This window comes from Hemicordylus capensis, chromosome 1 (genome assembly GCF_027244095.1).
Source record: "Hemicordylus capensis ecotype Gifberg chromosome 1, rHemCap1.1.pri, whole genome shotgun sequence".
NCBI classification, from domain to species: Eukaryota; Metazoa; Chordata; class Lepidosauria; order Squamata; family Cordylidae; genus Hemicordylus; species Hemicordylus capensis.
Window position 1 is genome coordinate 148941132 of NC_069657.1, and position 22068 is coordinate 148963199.

General features: G+C 45.1%; 1 protein-coding gene across 1 annotated transcript in view; it reads left to right on the forward strand.

The window, feature by feature from the left end:
* The first annotated feature begins 504 nt into the window (after nucleotides 1–504).
* The window catches only part of WNT10A (Wnt family member 10A), a 61350-nt gene continuing 39786 nt past the window's right edge, over nucleotides 505–22068 (forward strand). The window contains exons 1-2 of the mRNA XM_053275233.1: nucleotides 505–1323; nucleotides 15460–15722. Coding sequence (XP_053131208.1) covers nucleotides 1262–1323; nucleotides 15460–15722 — 325 coding nt within the window. The 5' untranslated portion in view covers nucleotides 505–1261. The remainder of the gene's footprint in view (nucleotides 1324–15459; nucleotides 15723–22068) is intronic.

Below are 22068 nucleotides of genomic sequence, written 5' to 3' on the forward strand. Positions count from 1 at the left end.
ACGGGAAAGATGCAATGTTCATAGCTGGGTAAGTAAGGTTGCTTCCCCCGCGCCCCTCGCCTTGCATGAACGGGCCTGTGTGTGTCTCTGAACACATCCAGGCGTGTATAAATCTGTAAGCACGTCAGTGTGGCTGTGCACGTGACGTGTGTACAGAGTTGCGTTCCGTGGTTCTTCAACGGAGTGGGCGTGCATGGCCCCTCGTGGGACTAGAGTTGAGGGCGCAAAGTTGGATTGCACGAGGTGGGACAACAACCGTGCGTGGCTAGCTAGGTGTGCGTATGTGTGAGTGTGCATGTCTCTGGGTGTGCGGTTGGCACACGCTTCCCGGCCCGTCCTTTCCCCGCCTGCCTGCCTGCCTGCCCGAGGGCGCCTGCACGGGCGTGTCAGGACTCGGGCTTGGGGCGCTGGCTCGGCGGTTGTTCGCTGCGCGTGGAGAGCTTTTGCTAGGCTCCCGTCCCGTCTCAGCCTAGAAGCCGCCGCTGTAGTCGCCAGCAGCCGCTACAAGCAGCCTCGTGCAGCTCTGCTCTGCTCTGCGCGGCTCGATCGCCAGCTCTTCCGTTGGTAGGGCGGCCGCCGCCCCAAGAGCAGCCGCGACGCGTGGTGGGGCGGGCTGCGGGGCCCCCGCACGTGCCTGCTGGCTGCAGCTTGACCCCACTCTTGCCCCCTGAAGAAAGATTGCCCGGCTCGGAGAAGAGCCGCTGCCGCCGCGACTCCAGCCAGCCCGGCGGGTGGGATTCAAAAGTTGCACAGCCGGGAAAGAGGGTGTGTGCAGAGGGAGGGGGGACCTCTGCCAGCCAGCCAGCCAGCCAGCCTCCCTCTCTGACTTCCCTCCGCCCCGCGCCCTCAAATGGGGGGCGGGGGAGGAGAAGGACCTGTCCGCATGGAGCTCCGACGAGATTCCTGGAACCCATCGCTGCCTTCGCTAAATACACCTCGAAGCCTCTTCGCAAACCAGCTGCCCTGGTGAAGGGAGAGGGTGGGGAGGAGGGAGGGCAGGGCAGGCCCGAGGTGCTCGCTTCAGTTTGGGCTTGCAAATCTTTGGAGAGAGCTGTCCCCCTCCCCCCCGCCCCCAAGGCACCGCATAAAGCCCTCTCCAATCCAAGGCGATCAATGAGGTCCTAAAGGAGCAGAGGAAAGTGACAGGAGTAGAGAGCAAACCAACGACAGGAGCAGCAGAGAGGAGGCGACCCACCCTATCGCTCTCGAGCTTGCACTGAAGAGGAACCAACTGGTGGAGTCTAACCTGCCAACCACCACGATGGGGCAATCCCTGCTTCTCTGGCTCTGTCCCCTGCTTCTCCTCAGTCTCTGGGGCCAAAGGTAAGACCCTTTCCTTCCTCCTCTCGCCCACCCCGCACAGCTTCCCCCATTGCAAATCTCCTCTCTTGATTGTCCCCATTAGTGAGGCCTTTACCTCGCAGCCTAATTTGATCAACCTCGCTGCTCCATACCCCAGCATATGCCCCATACTAAAGGGAGCTGAATTACACACACACACCATGCAGCCCCTCAAAAAACCCCAAGGGCGTGGAGGGGATGTCACTTGGGAGCCGTTTCTATAATTATGACTCTCCCAGGAATGCAGCGTCAAGCAGATTTGTCTCTTTTATGAGTGGTTCTAGCCATCAAGATTATTTCTTCTCCTCCTCCCCCTTCCCCCAGCACATTGTAATCTGGGTTGTCATCTCTCTCTAAAGACCTATTCTTGCCCCATCCTTAATATATATTGAAATGCTCATCATTTCAATATATTTGAATTGCTACTCAGTGATATTTGCTTTAACGTGAAAGTATTTGGAGAAGAACCTCCAATAACCAGTGTGGTTCTCTGAGAATTCCCAGGGTTGAGGGTCTGGTTCCGAGGTGGTTTTGCTCTGATGGGCTACTAGCCATCTTTCCTGTCTCAGAACCTAAGAATTGTAGCTCCCAGATCCACATACAGAGCAGCTTCCTCACCTGATCTTGTCCTTTGCATTAGGGTGGCAGTAATCATGAGAACAACAACAGCCACAAAAGTGACTTCGAAGTAGTCACTCCTTTTGCTTCAGTCACTGCAGTCATTCATTGGAGAGACTTGCTGCTGTTTTCTCAGAGAAAACCTTATTCTCTTTCCAGCACGAGGTCTTTCTGGGGTCTAGGAGTTGATTTGAATGTTGGCATTCCCCAAAGCTGGTTGTACTTAACATAGTTTTTATCCCAAATAGAAGTCTCTGCTATGGCTCATTTAGGCTGCATTGTTCTGGATCATGGCAGGCTGTATTCTGTTGTATGGGCTAGTATGTTAGGAACTTTGCTCATTTTGATAAAGTAATCCATTATAGCGTAGAGGATCTTTCTCTAGCCCCAGGAGTTTGACTGGTTGATACGGAGTGTCATGCTTCATCCAACAGTTCTGTGTGAAAGTGCCAAAGAGCAAACACGCCTGATCTGATCATAGTTCAGACCATGGCCCCGCCACTAACAGAGATCTGGATCATGGCCCCACCACTTACAGAGATCCGATTGGCGGGGACTAGAGACAGGGCCTTCTTGGCTGTGGCCCCTCGGCTTTGGAATGCCCTCCCTGTAGAGCTTCGCCATGCTCCCTCCCTCAGTGTTTTTAAAAACTAACTAAAAACACATCTTTTAAAAGAGGCTTTTTGATGCTCCATCTTTGGTTATATCTGGTAGATTCTTTACTTCTTTAGTTTTTATAATTCTCAATTTTTAGCTTTTAAAATAACTTTTAATTTGAAACTTAATACTGTTTGTGGTTTTTAACCTGACTGTTAACTTGTTTACTTAATTTGGTTAATTTTATTACTTTTATCGTGGTGTAGTGGCTAGAGTGCTGGACTAGGACCAGGGAGACCCGAGTTCAAATCCCTATTCAGCCATGAAACTAGCTGGGTGACTCTGGGCCAGTCACTTCTCTCTCAGCCTAACCTACTTCACAGGGTTGTTGTGAAAGAGAAACTCAAGTATGTAGTACACCGCTCTGGGCTCCTTGGAGGAAGAGCGGGATAAAAAATGTATAATAATAATAATATTGTATCCATTTTATTGTTGTGAGCCGCCCCGAAAAGTAGTGTACTGGAGATGTGGGGTATAAATATTTTAAATAAATAATAAAACAATAGTTTATGGCAGATGATTGGAGTGCTGATTTTTCTGCATGGGAGAATTATGTTTAAAATCCCCTGCTCAGCCATGAAACTCTCTGTGTGGCTTTAAGACACTGTCCCAAATCATGTTCTCTCTCAGCATAATCTTTCTTATCGCCTTGTAGTGACAGTACAATGAGAGGAGATTGATTTGGGATTGGAAAGGAGTAAGTAAACCCAGGGCTTGTGGCATTAGAATTGAAAATGTGTCAGTCCCAAATGGGTATAATGTTATAAACATTGTCTGTTATAAACAGACAATAAACACCAGTACACAGAAAAGGAGGGAACTTTGAATGAGGATGTAGTCAGAGGTGCACCTAGGTAATTTTGGAGCCTGCATCTAAAAGCCTTTGGAGCGCCTCCCTCCACAAGTTAAGCATCATCCCCCCCCCACACAGTATTTTTTAACATGTGGGTTCTTGAGGGCACAAACAGCAACTGAACTCACAAGAATGTAATATACAACAGGTATATTTATGCAAAACATTTCAACACGTAACATATTTACACCCCACATATTTCTTTCTCCACTCCCCCCTCTGTCTCTAAAGCACCCGGCACAGTCACAAGTCACACTCGGCTGCCTGGCACAGTGCAGGCCAGTGGTGACCACACCACCCAAGACAGACTGAAGAGGATTTGGGGGCCCCCAGGGGGTTTGAAGGCCCTGGACTTTGGCCCCAAAGTCCCAGGGGTCAGGGTGCTACTGAATGTAGTCATGAGCTTCTATAACCGGCAGTAAGGAGAAGGTGATATTCCAAGCTTCAGGGCTAGATAATTATTGTTACAGTTTAGAAAGACAATATGGGGGTCCAGGGGAGAAATTGGATTGCTGTGATTGCTTTTGTATTATTCTGAGATTTGCAATCACTTCCTTCCCTCTCTGTGGGGTCTTACTGAAATGAATGACAGCAAATGCCTGTTGAAATCAATGCTTCCTTGCAAGGTCTATTGGAATGCATTGCATTTCAGAATGACCATTAAGTGCATGAAGCTTAGGGTGAGTGGCTAGTTTTTAGGGGCTGTCCACAAACGGCCAAAGGGGGGGGGAATAGCTTCAGAATAAAAAGCAATTATTAGGAACCAAACAATGCATTCTGAAAAGGCTTGTCATCAAAAATGACTATTCCAGTATATTGGGATGGGTTGGAAACTGCATCCTGGTTCAGGATAAAGCTGTAAAAATAATAAAGTTGTTTTGTTGGTAGCATTTAGTTGCCTGCTCCTGAGGTTTGTTTGTACATTTTAAAATACACGCATCTCTTTTCAGTTTGAAAAGGATCAGACCCTCTAAGTGGCACATAGGAAGGAAATAACACCTAAAAATCAATATAATTAAAAGTCAGTGAAACTTGAGTTAATAAGCTATTCAGAGAGCCAGCGTTGTGTAGTGGTTAGAGTGCTGGACTAGGACCGGGGAGACCTGAGTTCAAATCCCCATTCAGCCATAAAGCTAACTGGGTGACTCTGGGCCAGTCACTTTTCTCTCAGCCTAACCTACTTCACAGGGTTGTTGTGAAAGAGAAACTCAGGTATGTAGTACACCGCTCTGGGCTCCTTGGAGGAAGAGCAGGATATAAATGTAATAATAATAATAATAATAATAATTCAGTCTTAAGCAGCAGAGAAAAAAGAGCCTCTTTTATTTGTAAGTTTTAATGATTTCTTACGGCCTATGACTAGGACAGTAAAACTGGAACAGAACTGAATTGAAAACAGAACCATAAGGTTCAGAGAGTGGTGCTTTCCGTCAAACCATCAAGTGAGTTTCATGTAAAATGCATTAAAAAGGCCAGAGGATGATCTGTCTACAAAAGGTCTATAGGAATGCACGGAGAGAGATCTGAGCCCAAATACCTATTCAGTTCCAATGAAATGAGATTCATACAAAAAGCTAAAGCTGCAGTCTTCTGTACATTTACCTGGGAGTAAGCCCCACTGAATACATGGCCCAAGTGATACAGGCTCCAAAGACCCAGATATGCTAGCCCACACCAGTGTTCTCTCTAATTTTTTTCATCTGTGTGCACAATGAGTTTTGTTCTTGGTGGCAGTATCAAGGTGGTGTGCACGCACGTATATTCAGAGTGAGGCCTTCCTGATTCAACCTGAGCGGGTTCTAAAATTAACTGAGCGGACATTAAAAAATGTGTGAGCACACACACGCCTTAGAGGGAACACTGGCCCCCACCTACCCACACCTGTCTGTTATGTTGCCATGAATGCACCCTTTCACATTTATAAAGTGCTTTTTGCGGGTGTTCGGTTACATAAACTCCATAATCCTGACAACAGCCTTGTGAGGAAGGCTGCCAATGGCATTTTCTTGATCTCACAGACAGGTGACTGAGGATTGTTTATTTCTAAATGTACATGTTGCTTCGAGGACTCAGTCTTTTTTGAGGTTGAAAGGCAACATGCACATTTAGAAATACACTGGCATGGTCATTCTGAATGACAAGCCCTTTCAGAAGATGTTGGTTGATTCCTAATTAAATGCTTTTTATGCTGAGACTATTTTTTTGTTTGGCCAACCAGGCACCCTAGGTTTCATGTATCTGAATGGCCATTCTGCAATTCAGTGTTTTCCAAGGGAGAAGTAATGAATTTCCAAAGGAAGTAATGAATTTCTGTGACTCATTAATTTTAAAAAGAGGAGGGTGCTTAGTTTATGTTGCTCAAGGACCCAGTAGATTGGAAGTGTTTCATTTGGTTAATTTAAGAAAAGGCAGAGGATAAATTCATTAATGACTCAATCAGCATCATGTTTGGAAAAAGCATGGGGATGCTTGGATGAAAGGCATGCGCCATGGCATGCCAAGTGCTCTCATGAGGAAGAAACGCTGCGCTGTTCTGAGCTGCCTTGTTATGAAAGACGTACAACAACATCTTAATCGTTTTCTTCAGAGGGCAGGTCCTTCCTTGAGGGCTAGAGCCTGAGCAGTGCCAAGGAGCAGGCATGCCTCCCTTTGGAGTAGGGCCTTTGGGGCTCAGGGTGAGCTGGGCGTTTGACATGGATTCTGGCACTGCCTCCTGGGAGCCTTTGGGCCTGTCCCTTCCCTTTTGGGAAACATACAAAGTCACTGTCGCTCTGTCTTCTGTATGTGGATGCAAGAAATGATTCATCTCCTGGCATGAGTTGGGATGGGGAGTGGGAGCTTCCTGCTCCACACATCACCTGGCTGCACTTTAAGTATTGCAAACTCTGCTGCCTACAGAGAGTCAGGGAGTAGATCCCATATCTCTAGAACACTTGCGGTGATGGCAAATTTGAGGCGTTGCTAGAGGAAAGACTCCTGCTTTCTCTGGGAACTCTGAGTCCTCACCAAGAGACTATGGTTAAGATCACAGACTTGGATTAGAAATGGGATGTACTTAGCCGTGCAAACAACTGAAATTCTCAGAGTTTGTCTCCAAGCCCAGTTGGTATTGGTGAGAATACAATTGCCTCTCTCTTGTGGAGTGGATTGGTAGGAATAAATATATTGCTCCTTTTCTTTTAGCTTGAGTTCCCCCACATCTCTGCCACTGGGTGGTCACTCACATTGAGAAGGTGGGCGGGAAGCACTTTAGAGGCATAATCAAATAGGAGGGGATAATGGGTGGTACAAAACATACCTGGTCTGGGCCTCTGAAGTAGTTTGCAGGTATTCTATATGGTAAGTCTCCCCTAACCAGATCACAAGTGGATATTCTTTTAGACTTGCCAGATTGCCAGCATTTGGTCTGAGGTGTTTCTGGTCAGTGACAGAAATAAAAGATGATGGTGATGATGAGGATGATCTAAGGTGTTGGAAACTGTGTTGCCAATTTTTTCTTCTTCTGTTAGAAAACCTCCACCTTTACAGCTTTGTAAGGACAAGCAGACATTCCGGAGGGGAATCTTTGACATGGAGATGCTGTGATGGGAAAAGCTTCACCTGCTGAATTCCTGCTTGCCACATAGCTGTTAAAGATAGGCAGTGGCTGGCATCCAACCCTGCTAGCCATTACAGTCTGCAGGCCAGAGACAAGGATCAGGCAAGGAGTCAACAAGTGATGCAAATCTAGCTGCATTTCTAAAGATAAGAGTGGGAGCGGGGGCTGGAAGAGGACCTTTCTTGAAGGCCCTGGAGCTGTAGTATCCAAATGAAAGTCAATAGAGCTTGTGTGCATACAGTCAGGCAAGATGGTCTCAAACAAACTTTTGATCGTATATGATTTTCCAGTACATTTTCCAGTCATCCTAAATCTGGGGAGAGCAGTTTGCATAGAGGTCATCATCTATTCTAGGACATGAAGACTCCTCTTTTGTATCTTATCATTGTGGGCTCCCATCTGTCTCCTGATTGAAATCTCCCCCCACTACAAAATGCCCGTGCTGAGCCCAAGGAAGAGTTAATATCTTTTTCTTTTCCTCCCCTTCCCACCATTTTGCCTTGTGTTGTTTTCTAATAGTTCTGTTTCTGGGTTAGTTCTCTATCCACCACCCGCCTGCCCCCCACATAATTTACCACCGTTGGAACTTGTGTTAATTAAAGCAGCAACAACCACAGCCCGTGACCTGCGGGCCTTTCACCATGAAATCTCGTGTTTCAACTCATTTCGTAGTATGGAGTGGCGTAGTAGCACAGGACAGTTTTGGATCTGAAGAGTAAACATGGTAAGCTATCTCTCCAAGCAAATCTGTATCTTTCTTTTCCCAAAGTTTGTGGGTCTTTTTTCCTGGAGTATCCACTTACCTGTGCTTTTAGATTCAGATTGGAGCATAGACATGTGGCATGGAATGTGTGTGGGGAAAATGGAAGGTGGGTGATCAAGAGAGTCTTGCTTCTGCCCCAGGGGAGAATGATCTCCCTAGGGGAATGGTAGGGATGTTATTGTATGCGGGTTCTTCAGATGGTAGGATATGAGAGGAAAAGAAGGACACAAATTCTGATATTATTGGAATGTCATAGAAGACATGTCTGCAAAATGGGGTATGTGAAAAAAGGCCAGAGGTCCTTTCACAGGCTGACAGAGGTTTGCTTCTCCACAAACAAAAAGAGATGCTAAGGCAGTGCAGGGAAGGGAGTGATATTCGACCGGATTTCCAAATTGATCGAATCTTCACTTGGTTGCAATTAAGGGCTGTCAGGGCTTGGTTACAATTAAGAGCTGTAGAATAGTGTTCTCGCTATCCTAATTAGGTTGGGACAAACGTCCTACCCTAGTTCAGGAGCTGTCTCTATGCTTCTGTTTTCTGATCATCTGTGAGTAAAAAGCAAGGTTCGTCTGCTAAGCAACAGCTGGGTCAGAGGGCTCCATCCTACACAACATCTGTATCCCGGTCTTTAAAAAGGTAGGATGGAAAGCCTCTGACCCAGCCGCTGCCTAGCAAACGATCACTTCCTCCCCTTCCTACCTTGCTTTTTACTCACAGAGATTGGGAAACAGGAGCACATGGAGCTCCTGCACTAGAGTAGGATGTTGGTCCTACTCTAGTGATAAGCATGTGAGTCTTCCAGCTGACTGGGACAGGTTCCGTTCCGTGAGTATGACTGGAACAGTGTATCTGATAAGCTTCTCCATGTTCTAGTTGGGAAGGAAGAAGACCTGAAGCATTCTATCTGTGATTAATTTGCAAGTGTCTTGGGATATTATCCAGAATGTATGGTATCCAGGTTCAGAGCCATGCATGGGAAACCATAGTGTGTGCAAATGCATTGTATAAATTCTATCTATCTATGAATACAAATACGATGGATATTTATATACCGCTTTTTCAACAGAAGTCCCCAAAGCGGTTTACACAGATACAAGTAAATAAATAAAAGTGGCTCCCTGTCCCCAAAGGGCTATCTATCTATCTATCTATCTATCTATCTATCTATCTATCTATCTATCTATCTAATATGTTTATATACCACCTAAAACTTATGTCTGTGGGTGGTTTACAATAAAACAAATACTAATTAAAACATAACTAAAATGTTAAAACATTAAAATAATTTAAAATTTAACACAAAGTTAAAAAATGTAAGTCTAATTAATTAATTAAATGCATACGCACAACTTTGTGTATGCACTGTGTGTGCTACTGCTTACTGTTGGTTTTTGCAATTGTACAGATAGGGCAGATGGCATAATGGAGGTGCATGGAAAGAGCCTGCACCCTGTATGTTCATGAGTATGTGAGAGGAGTACGTGTGTAAGCAGTGCTGGACTGTGTCATGTTGTGAGTGTGAAAGGTAGCATGGAGAATTGAGCTCTTACTTTACCACTTTCATAGAAATATAAAACGGCAGTACCTATTTTTTCTACTTTATGGAGGGTTATGGGACAGAGAGTTTAGTGATGCCCAAGAGCATACACTGGATTCTTGGCAGGGTTGAACCTAAGTCCTCTAGATCCGAGTTCAGATTTCCATCCACTAAGACTCATTGCGTGAGCATTTTGCCACAGGGACATCCCTGGAGCAAAATGCTTAATTTCATTGAGTAACCTCCTCTGGGTTACGTGCTGCTCCAGTCCTTACAGTCTAATAAGTTTACCAATTTTTGAATTGACTTCTGCAGCTGTTCCTTTAACAGCAACTTGATTTACATACATTAGTAGGTTGCAGTGAGCAGGTATATTTCAGATTGCAGCCATAATGTGGATCAGTTACTGATTCATATATTAATCTCCCTAGTAATCTCTCTTGCTGTGCAAATTTCCACCATTTGCATGGCAAGAGAGTAGGGTTTCCTTCGCTTTAAATCCATTTTCATGGGTGAGGCAGGAATTCTAATCCGTGTTAGTGATTGTGTGAGTAGAGAATGAGAAGATGCTAGCTTTTCCCAGTTAGTTAAACAAGGGTGTGATCTTGTGTACATGGCGTCTGATGCCTGGTAATCAGATTTCAACACTTTATCTGGGTGTGTTTGGGTGACATATTGCAGTTTGCATTTCAACCATGAAAGTGGGACTTATTTTGTGTGTGGTCCCTGGAGAAGTATGAAACCAACCTTGTGTTTGTGTGTGTGTGTGTGTGTGTGGCAACTTGGCCTTGGGTCTCCTTAAACTGCAGTGCACTGGCTTGATTTATGTTGACTCTTGACTGTGGCAACGGACTGGATCTATGCCTGAAGAAACATCTTATAGGGCGCAGAAACTTGCATAGCTGTTAACTAAGACTTGCATACCAAAATGCATCATCTCTTCTGTGGGATCAACATATTTATGATCTGGAGCTTCATCCACATATTCAAAATAATGTTGAAAAATCAGTGAAGTCATGGGAAAGTGTGATCCTGTGCATGCTCAGTCCAAAGTCAGTCTGTTGAGTTAGGTGGTGCTTGCTCTCAAATTAGCATTGGTAGGATTTCAGCCTAAGTAGGCTAGTATAGTATAAGTATAGCATAAGGGGTGGGAGTATAGCTTCTGATAAATAAGCCCCTTCCCAGGAAGGGAGCATAGATTCGTTATATACAGGCAAATGTCTATCAACTTAAAGCCAAGCACTTGACAGTACTTCTCACAAACCCTAGAATTTCCAATGCTCCTCAGGGAAATTGTGAGATTTAGAATTATTTTAAAGTTAGTATCAAATGTTTACTGTAGTTGTGTTTGGCACCCCCCTCCCTCATATTTGCAATCTATATCTAACCAAGAGGGAGTTTCTTGGCCTGGGAAGCAGACCAGTTTACATCAGTCCCTGTGACCCAGCTGGAGAAGAGGGCCCAGTACTTCTCTCCTCCACCTTTGATCAAGCACTGTCATTAGTGAGTTACAACTACCTTTGCATCTCCCCTCAAATTGAGTCATTAGAGGCTCGGGAGTCCCTGTTTCTTAAAACCGCCAAAGGGAGCACTTTGCTGTGTAATTAAAGCCTTCTTGTCTATTAACCTGCGTGTCTCTCTCTTTCTCTCTCTCTCTCACTCTGTTCACCTGGACTGGTTATTTTCTAGGCTCTTTATGGATAGGGCTGGTTGTGGGAGTGCTGTGGGTATTTAGACACAGCAGCATGGTGAGCCTCTCCCTTTTATAACTTGTCAACAGAGCTCAGAATCAAGCTGCAAAACTTATAGAAGAGGAGAGAATGTTATTTATAATAAAGGGAGAGTATGGGCACGTGCAAATACCTATGCTACAGTCAATTTACAGTCCAGTATGCAGAGACTGTGGTCAACTGTAATGGGAAGTTGACAATTTATCACACATCTTGTGAACACCCAGGTTTATGACATTTTGTGAATGCCTGAAAATTCAAGGACAGACTGTAGAACATGGACAACTGCTCATTGGCCATTTCTTGCCAACAATACTCAGCGCTGGTGAATGCTGGCAATTATCATTAGGTGATTAATAATCTGAATAATTCAGGAACAGACTATTCAAGGTGGATAATCACTGATTATCCACATTGAAAAGTCTGTTCCTGAATTTTCAGACATTTACCAAATGTGTTTGTCAACATACCGTTATGATTTCCAATAGTCTCTGCCTTTTGTATGTTTGCTATAAGTTATATTAATTAACTTATAATTAACTTAATTAATTAAGTATTATGTATGTAAGCTGTCCATGTGCAGTTCACATAAGCTGAAGATCAAGAACAGAAGAGTTATAGGCTTTAGGGAAGTGCATTTTGGAATAACGTCTTCCTCAAACAGTCAGGGCAACATGTGTCTAAATAGAGCTATGTAAATTTCGAAGGGCATGGGATGGCAAGTTTTAGTCAGATACTGAGTAGAGGTCAGGGAAAGTTTTTTCTCTCTAATGGCCAAACTAGACAAGACTAAAATATGTTGTAAGCCTTTCTATTTTTTGTTAATGTGTATAAATGTTATGCTACAAGTGGGTCAGAAGTCCCTCCCCCAGCTTGTCACACACCCTCTCAGCCCCTCTCTTCATGCTTACTGTGGCATTTGAAGAGGTGAATGCTGTAAGCATGTCTGTGTCTGTTTCCTTGATCAGTAGACTTGGGTGCCCCAGTCTCCTGATGACAGAAACGGACACAATGATGCTTAGTCGCTTCAAACAAATGCCATGGTATGCAGCAGGGCTGGGACGGTGAATGATGGGGCAGGACTTCTGATTTGCTTGTAGCCCTGCCAGCGTGTTCAGCAGTGTTCTACTGAAAACCTGAATAGGGCTTTGGTGATCACCATATTTGGGACTTGGACCATAGCTGGGACTGGGACCTGACTGGATGTAAATAAAATGAAGAACTTATACTTCTCATGTTCTTCTCTCTCATGCTATACATTTTGTAAAGGTGACTGATGTGATATCCATCGTCATATTGGTAGTAGCAAGTAGTATTGTTAATATGTACAGAGATGAATTTAGAGTTATCACATCACATCAGTGACCATGATATCACATCATCAACTACATATATGCCCCCCACCCGGATTCAGCTGCCGCCCCCCCCACCGGCTGGATGTAAATAAAATGAGGTATCCAAATAAAATGTGATATCTAAATATATAAAGTGAGGTACCTATCTTGATTGTCTGTGTAGTCTTCTTTAGCCTGCGTTCCTCATGGAAAGTAGTCTTATGAGATCACCTTGCTGTCTGTGTATGTGTCTGTCGATGTGTGTCTCTACAACTTCGCTGGACTGATTTGGATTAAATTTGGTACAGTTGTAGTGCCACATAGGCATACCTTATTGGCATATTTTGTGCTGACATCATCCACCCCAGTTCAAGATGGCAGATGCTTGAACTTTTGAGCTGGAAGTCTACTAACCTGTGAACCGCTTAACTGATTTGCACCAAACTTGGTATACATGTTAAGATTATAGAGGACATTAAGGCTTCATATCCCGTAAATGAAGTCCAGAACCCATTTCAAGATGGTGGATGTGCATGTCTTCCTTCCCTAACAACTTTGCAATGCCTGGACAAATTTGGATCAAATTTAGTACAGTTGTAGTGCCCCATAGGGATATTTCAATGGCGTGTTTTATAATAACATCCTCTCATTGCCGTGCTCCATCTATGCATGGCACACTGGTGACTGCTGTTTTACTGTGCCCTGCGTATTGCTTTTTATTTAACAAAAAGTGTATGAATTTGAAAATGGTAATTATCAATTTAAATTATAGTGAAAGGAAAGTAGATGCGTTAGTTCTTACCAGAACTTCTTGTTTTCCCCCCAAGAGGCTGTTGAAAATTGTATGATGCTTGAATGGAAAATGGCAGAATAAAATTAACTGGGTGACTTGATGAGGGAAATTACCCGGAGTAGTCCTGTTGAAATTAAAAGGACACATTAGGCATGTCTAATGTGACATGCCTAACTGCTGTGCACAGGAGTAGGTGGCTTTCCATACAGTTGCCCTGAAACAAGGAAGAGGCTTCTTCAGTTGCTGTAGTCTCCTGATTTCCCCTTCGCTCTGCACCTTCCTTACCTGCACCCTCCTTCTTTTGAAGGGCTGGGCCACTGCACAGTCACATCTTGTTGCCAGTACACAGTACTTTGGCCATCTCCACTTCTGACAGGCAGAGCAATGCTATGTGGTCATCATAGCAGTGGGGCCAGTTGCCACTTGCCATATAGTGATGTGCCACTGGTATGCATTCATTGGTTGAAAAGCACCGGTCCAAGGTATGCCCTGTTGGGTGTATCATGGCATACTATGATCTCAATGTTATGAATAGTCTGGGTATTTAGGTACACTAGTATAGGATGTTGGCCTCTGTAGCCTCCGTATCCATTCCAGATTAGGTATCCTAAAGGTTGTATGGCCTTTTAGGATTAGGAGTTCATGAATTGGCTTTAGCCTTATCCAGCAAGGGCAATCTGTGTGTAGAAATGGTTTGTTTTGGGGTTTTTTTTGCAAATGGCTTGTTCTTCTACTGGACTCCTGTCTTGATAGGTTGTGCCAACTTTTAGGAGTGAGGAATGGGACAGGACAGTCTTATGCAACAACTCTCTGCTGTTCAAAAGCAGCTCCAGATTGGGGCTAGCTGCAATTCAAAGATTATGGAGTTAAGTGAATCCTTAGAAGAATAGGGCCCAATTCGCTGAAGCTTCTGGCTAGTGTGCGCTCCTTCTCCTCCAATATTTAGGTATATTACTAGAAGTACCATATGGTATATGAGGCAGGACATAACAGTCGCTGTCTGATCCATGCTGACCAAGCATTAGCTAGAGGATGCAGGCTAAGATGGGCCCCTTCTAAAACCTATGCCTCCAGATGACAGTGGTAAAGGTGGTGTTCTGACCCAGCATGATATGTTGAAAGCACTGGGAGTACTCTACTGGACCAAAGGGACAGAAGAACAGTCTTAAAAGAACTGAAGAGTCTTAAAAGCAGACTGTTTGTTAGGATGAATCAAAGCTGAATGCTTCTTGAAGGTCTTCAAGGGAAACAAAGAGGGTAACAATGTGATGTTAGAAGAAGGACAGGTTAAATTTTAGAAATCACCCAAGCTGCCATAAGCCTGTACATAGAACAAGCTATACTAAATCTGGAATTCTAATCAAGTCATCTCTTTCTCTCTCTCCCTCTCCCCGCCCCGCCCCCCGTACTGCATATGTTGATATCATAATGGCAAAAGGTCAAAATGAGGGGCAGTGTTTACAAAAGGACCACTGGTAGTTGGTAGTAGCGTCTGAAGGTAGTGGAATCAGTCGAAGGAGGTCTATGCAAGGCTTGTGGTGGTGTTCGTAAATGTGTTCACTTTACCTGTCCTCCACAAATACAGAAGTAATGTTCAAATGTATATTTAAACTCCCAGGGATGTGAAGGCCTAGATAGGACCTGAAACTGATGGGAAAGTGTATGCATCCCTTTCTGTTTTAATGAAGGGTACACCTGTGAACCATTGTCCCCCCTAATGAATATTATCTCAGAAGCACAGGAATGTGTGTGCAGATTGGCCAGGGTTTCTAAACACTGTTCTCAGTATTTAAACCTTTAAAAAGAGAAAGGCTTGTTCAGGGAAAGCAAACTCAGTATAACATTTCTCATTTCTTAACCTAAAGAACTATAGTAGGCAGTGTGGCAACTTTACAGCAAATATGGAATCAGTTTGACTTGCAAAATACAAATCAAGCACATATCTGTATCTTCACCACAATCTGGAATATTATTCCAGTTTGAACAGTCAAGAAATGGAAGCAGTTATCAAGAGAGTCTGCAAAGCTTCTATTGATGGAAACTTTTCTTTTTGCTCAGCAGGTTACAGATTGAGTTTGAACAATAGTCATAGCAGCAGATATCATACTTGATCTTGGCATTTGCCTCTAAGTCTGTTGGCTTTCTTTTATTTTGGAATGTGGGATGTGTTTAGAATTAGGTTAGCCTTGAGGATATGGCAATAATGGTGCTGTCTGTCTGTCTCCTTCTCAGCTCCTTCTCTAATGAGATCCTGGGTCTGAAGTTGCCACTGGAACCTGTGCTTAATGCCAACACAGTTTGCCGGAACTTGCCTGATCTGACACGGCGACAGCTGGAGGTGTGTGAGCGGAATCCTGATGTGGCGGCTTCTGCCATTCAAGGCATCCAGATTGCCATCCATGAATGCCAGCACCAGTTCCGTGATCAGCGCTGGAACTGCTCTAGCTTGGAGACCAAGAACAAGATGCCCTATGAAAGTATCATCTTTAGAAGAGGTGAGAGGCCCACCTATCTCACTGTCATGGTATCTGCAAAGTCTTTGGGGAAGGAAATGATGGCATTTTAGGAAGTGCTAGGCTTGCTAAAATAAATGAAGGGATGATTTTGAGGACGTTTGAATTGGTTAAGTATGATGCAATTTCTCAGGGTTTTGAGGCAAGCTCATAGTTATTGGAGGTCCCAGCCCTCCACAGATTGGTTAAGCTGGAAGGTGACCACTTAGATAAGGGGTAGGATGACATCAGTCTTAGGTGGTTCTATTCTGTTATTGTCAGAATCCCAGTGGCTCACTTTAAACATATTGGTAAATTTAAAACAATGTACAAAACAAGAGTGAAGTCTCAGGATCTCTTCACAGATGAAGTAAAACTAACCTGTATTGGTCTGCAGTATATTCTTCTCCTCAAGAATATAAATAGTGCCTTTGCTGGATTAGATTATTATCCACCTAGTCATTACACTTTGCAAGAATCCCAGCAAGCAGTAAGTGCTCAGTGATCCATTGGAAATGGGCTGAGGGTCCTTCAGTAGACCAGAGTCCTCTTACCCCAGAGACAGCAAGTAGGAGGACTCTGCTTGTGCCAGTTTCGAAGAGCAGCTGTCTGGCTCCAGCCGTTGAGTAGAGTCATGTAGATAGGAGCAGGCACATTGCAAGAGCCTTGAGGGGTGCCGTTCTGTATCTCTTTCCCAGATCCCTTGGCCTCAAGACATATCATGCAACATTTCCCAGTTGCACAGCAGAATGAGAGTTGTGTTGGGGAATATTGCTTAGCAGAAGACAGATGTAGACAGATCGTTATCAAATGGAAAACCCTAAGGAAATATTTTACTACTAATTGAAATAAGCAATTTCCACACAAACACTTTCATTAATGAGTAGAACTTGCCGCCACGGGGTATGGTCCAAAGCCTGAGAACTTAAAATTAAAAGGGATTGGATATCTCTGTGGATGACAAACCTATCAAATGTTCACACCCTGTTGCACTGCTTCCCCAATTCTGCTGACTGTTGTCTTTATTCTTTTGCTTGTAGGTTTAGTCTTAGGAGTGTTCATTGAACCTACAGCAAGCAGTTTTGTCACACAGATCTCAATGGGGAGCGCTAGTTGTTTTCCAAAGCCTTTTGACAATTGTCTCACGTTTCCTCTTTTCTCTGTGTGTACAGGGTAGTGTTGATAGTACTGTAGCTACAGCAAATCCCTTGTAGCTGCCAGCTGTTTCCAAGAGGCAAAGACATAGAGGCTGTTCTCATGGGCAGCCTAACCCAGGCTAGGCAGCCTAGCCTGGGCTAGGCTGCTCGTGTGGAGCGCCAGGATCTGCATGGATCCCAGCACTCCTGCTAGCCTGACCCCACTTCTAAACCTGGCACCTAGTCAAGCCTAAGCGAGTGCACCCTTAACCTGGCTGCTGGGATCATGTGTCTCCTTGGGCTACATGCAGCCCAAGGCGACACAGAGATGGGCACCTAGAGCACCTCTTTGGCGGGGGAATCCCCCAAGATGCCGCGCTTGTTGCACCGTGCTTGTGGGATACCCAGAGGCCGGGGAAACGAGTCCCAGCCTCTGTTGAGCCATGGTGTCAGGAGCAGCGTGGATTGTGTGAGCGCACGGATCGTGCACTGAAGATTATTGTCTGGGGAAAGGAAGGTTCAGCCCTGCCTCCCCCCTGCCCCTCCTCCCTACTTTGGTATTGGTTGTGTGAGCAACCTCATGCATTTGTTATTCAGTATCATTATTGCCTCTGAAGAAACTGGTTTTTGCTTTCCAGTTTCAAACTGCTTCATTGGGAGCCACATTGGGTGAGATCATGATGATCTCTGTTGGAATTGTATGTCTTCAAATTTTAGCAAATTTTAGCAATGGAAAAGGGACCTTTTCCCCTAAGGAGGCAAATAGCATCTTCAGAAGAGAAGCAATTTTCACTGGGAGAATGCATGGGAGAAAGGATTAAACCCCATCTCCTGAGCCAGTCCCAATCCAGATAGCACACTTTTCTCCCATAGGGCCAACATGGGAGAATTAAAATCCACTTTTAATTGTGGACCTTTATTGTCTTTTTTGGCCCTTCGTGTCTTTCCTCCATCTCTTGGCACAGGTGCTTTCCTGTGTTCGGTATAAAAGCAATTCAGACATTGGCTAGCAATGCTGACTGTAGTATCCAGTGTTCACATACTGGCTTTGAAATACACTATGGGTCACATTTTTTTTAAAAACCTGCATTGATTGATCGGTTAGACTTGTGTTGCACAACCAGTTGTCCCTGTTTATCACTGTTTGTGAAGAACAGTCCCTACTTTCTGGTATTTGTCCCTATTTTTGCCTCTTGAGGATGCCTTCAGGGGTTTTTTTTTGGTGGGGGTGGGTTTCATGTGAGTTGCTAGAGTTGCCTTTCTTCAGGACTCCGCTCCCTCCCCAGAGTCTCTAGAAATGAAATCTCCGAGTGGATGGGTGGATGCATCATATCTCTAGTGCACCTGCATGCCAATGGGGGCACAGCACTAAGGCACGGTGCAGTGCACAGCATGTAGCAGGTGGAATTCAGTCCTCAGCAATGTGTACTAGTGGGTGCAGGGCTTGGGCAGTAATCCTTGGTATGAGACTGGGTTGTTACAAATATATCCCTGTTCTCATCTCCAAAATGTTGTAGGGTATACGAGCTTGGTTTATCTGGTTTGGTAAACTGGAACAATGTGTTTGGCATGCACTTTATTACTAGGGGTACACACTGCCACCAAACCAGGTGGTTCGGTTCAAATTCATTAGAACCAGCTGGCGATTCAGTTACTGCACTTGAACTGGTTTGAACTGGTTTGGCCCGGTTTGACCCAGTTCGGGATGCTTGTAATGGGGAATCCAAACCGGGCCCCAGTTGGCCTGCATTGATGGGTTGGAGCGCCAGCAGGGCCTAAGGGAGCTGCCGCTGGCCCACCACTGCCGCCACTGAGGAGACCCACCATGGGTAAGGGACCCCCAATCTGCACCCCTATTCATATTCTTTTCAACCCTTGTTCATTTCCTAGGGATCTCCAATGCTTGCCGGGGGGGGGGGCAGTACAGTTCAAGGTTGAACCGGGTTCAATTCAAACTAGTTCCGCACATCCATATTTATTAACTCATTTCCATTTTTGATGTGCTTAAAGTCAGAACTCCAGGCCACACATCTCAGATTGTTTGCTCATGCCCCTAGACATTCACAGATATGTCTCTGTTTTCATTTGTGAAATGTTGGAGGAATACAGAATTCATTTTTGTAATGATGGCCAAGAGACCATCTGAGAAGCAGTTCAATATTTAGTGAGCCTGTTCTCACAACCACATGGTGGTGGTCTGGAGGGGAGGCACTTTCCTACCCTGTGCCTCCTAGTTGACTCAGGCGCCTGGCTGGGTTTGCTTACTCAACTCACTCATGCACTCCAGGAGGAAAGAAAAACCTGATCTAGGTCTGCCGGTAACTCACAATGCATTGCAGCCATGGAGCCAGCCAAACGGTGACCTGGGTCCATCCCGCTCAGTGGCCCCTTCCAGTTACGTGTGATGTCACGCGCATGGGGGCATGGTTTGGTCTCCAGAGGAGCCCAGAGCGAACACCCCCCTCCCGCCCTGGCTGCCAAGAGCCTGAGCGAACTCTCTGTTTGTTATTTTAGGCAGCGCCTAAAGGAGAAAACATCCTATCGGGCACCTGGCGCTGCCTGAAATGACAAGCTGAGAGCTTGCTCAGGCTCTCGGCAGCCCGGGTCATGCCCCTTTTATGCGTGACATCACATGCAAAGAGGGCGTGGCCTGGGCTGCTGAGAACCCACGTGAGCTCTCAGCTTGTCATTTCAGGCAGCGCCGTCTGCTCAATAGGATGTTTTCCTCTTTCTCTCCTTCTCTGGAGGGAGAGAAAGGGGAAAACATCCTATCGGACAGCCGGCACTGCCTGAAATAACAAACAGGGAGTTCGCTCAGGCTCTTGGCAGCCTGAGCGGGTGTGGGGAGTTGGTTCTGGATTTCTCTGGAGCCCGAGCCATGCCCCCCTGTGGGCTTCGGTGGGCCTTTTCATTGGTGGCCCGGGTTCTTTGAACTCGTTCGCACAGTGGTGGCTATGCCCCTGATGCATTGTTTGAGCAGTAGAGAGGCAGCCCAGTACAGCAATAGTTCTCCTCTGCCTGGCCCCACTTTCCACCTTACTCTATGATTAATATGGCCACCAGCAGCCCAGAAACAGTTTAAAATGTGCTGGTGCTGCAGACCACCAAAACAAAAGGTAGGACTGGCTTCGTTTTCATCCTATCTCACTTTTAACCTGAGCAGCAGATCTGGGTTACCCAAGTTTGGAACTGCTGAGTTTAGAGGACTCTTGCTGCCCCAGATGACCACAATCTCCTGGGTTAATCCTCTCCTACCCAGGAATCTGTGGTTGTGAGAACAGGCTCAGTGTGTTTCATTCCACAATCGCAAGCCTATACGAAAATAAATTCTAAAAGGTCATGAGGGATCTGTGCACTTATAACACTATCGTTCTTATGTTTCAGGGGGAAGACAGCTGGTCAAAAATCCAGTTTGCATTTTCTTTTATTAGCTATTAGTTACTATTCACACATCCATGATTCTTCCAAAGTGAATGTTTTGCCACACACCCCTCCCCCCATCCCTTGACCGAGGGCCTCAGGTATCAAGGGTGTCGAATGTGTTTCGGCCTTAGACTTTAAATTCTGCACTCCAAAGACAGCCCCAGCAATACCAGCCAAGGTCTGACAACTCAAAAGGGATAAATTTTGGCTGTGATTCTACACACAGTTGGAAGTAAGTGCTATTAAAATTACTGGCATATACTTCCATGTAAATAAGTTTTGATGGACATATTAAGCTCTTCACCTATATATCCCATAAAACATGTTGAAATCAGAAAACCTAGATGTTATATATATTGATTCTATACTGGCTTGACCGTCATGACTTCCCTCCCCCAAAAAATCCAGGAATTCAGATAATTCTTTCTTAGAGCTCCCTCAGTTTCCAGGTTTCCTTGGGGAGACTGAATGACTGTTAAACCCATTTTAAATCTATAATATATAATGGTAATTGGTACAAGAGCATCTGCAGGACTTTTGGGAGGGGGCGGCAAATACCCCCCTCCTTGGGAGTATGCCCCATTGAATTCAATGGGGACTGGCTCAATTTGGGGGGTGGAGGGGACTTCTCACTCTTGCCCCCGCTCCAGACGCCCATGCTTAGGCTGGCCTGCCCCACTATTCTTAAACCAAGCAACATCATCCATCCTGCCTCTCGCCCAGCATCTGACACCACAGCCCTCTAGAAAGATTCAGAGGCCATTCTTGCCTCTGAATCCTCGATCAGGACCAGACAGAGCATTCTGTGATGCCTGTGTTTCCCTTGAATGATGGATCAAGAGTATACCTATTTACAACTGTTAGAAAAACAAAACAATTCAAAGAGTGTCCATTAGAGCTTCCATAGCAGTGCCTAGACCTTGAGAGGTGTGTGTGTGTGCAGAAGTGATGGTGAGGGGAGGATAAACGAGTCCCTTGTAACAAAAGTTAATGTTGTTTCTGGGTGTGTGGAGGTGAATTGCATCTTGCTGTGTCTCACTTGGGAATTCACTGTGCTTACAAGGATGGTTCTTGGTAATCTAAAGTGACAGATCACTTAAATTTTTCATGCCTTTTCCCACTGCTGCCACCATCAGTTCAGCCGTGCGTGCTTCTCACTTTAAATAATTTGTAGATCACTCCTTTCTTCCCCTTACTAGCCCCTGATCTCTTTCACCTCATCATCTCTTCTTTAACCAAGTGAGAAAAAAACAGTCTCTCAAGACTTAGGAGCTGGAAAATCTCTTTCCATCTGGCTCAGCTAAGCAGGCTGAATAAATTAGATGGGCATCAAACTTCTGTTAGTAAGATCTAATTCAACACTTCTGTTAAAACCTGGAGAAGGTAGATGTGAAACAATTTTGTAGCGTGGTAATAATGAGGAAAGTGCGTGGTTGATATAAACTTTTGTTTCGTGTTGCGTCCAAGAAAAAAAGGGTGCAGCTAGACTGGCATTTTTTCTAGGCAATCCATTATAGAAAACCATGCCAAAAGCTGGTGCACTGCATGTTTTGGAAGGAATGAGCACACAATTTCTGTCATGGTTCATGCTTTGCTTTCTGCCCCACCCCCATTCTTTTTGTGCAAAATGCATTATTCTTAACAGAAGTCTCGTGCTGTCCCATTTCTTGGCATTCTCCCACCCCCTTGATTGTAAAATCAAGCACAAATCACCCACCCATTTGGAATCCTACGGTTGAGAGGAAGAGCCATTCTGCCTGTGTGATTTGGAGTGGAAGTGAGCTAACCTG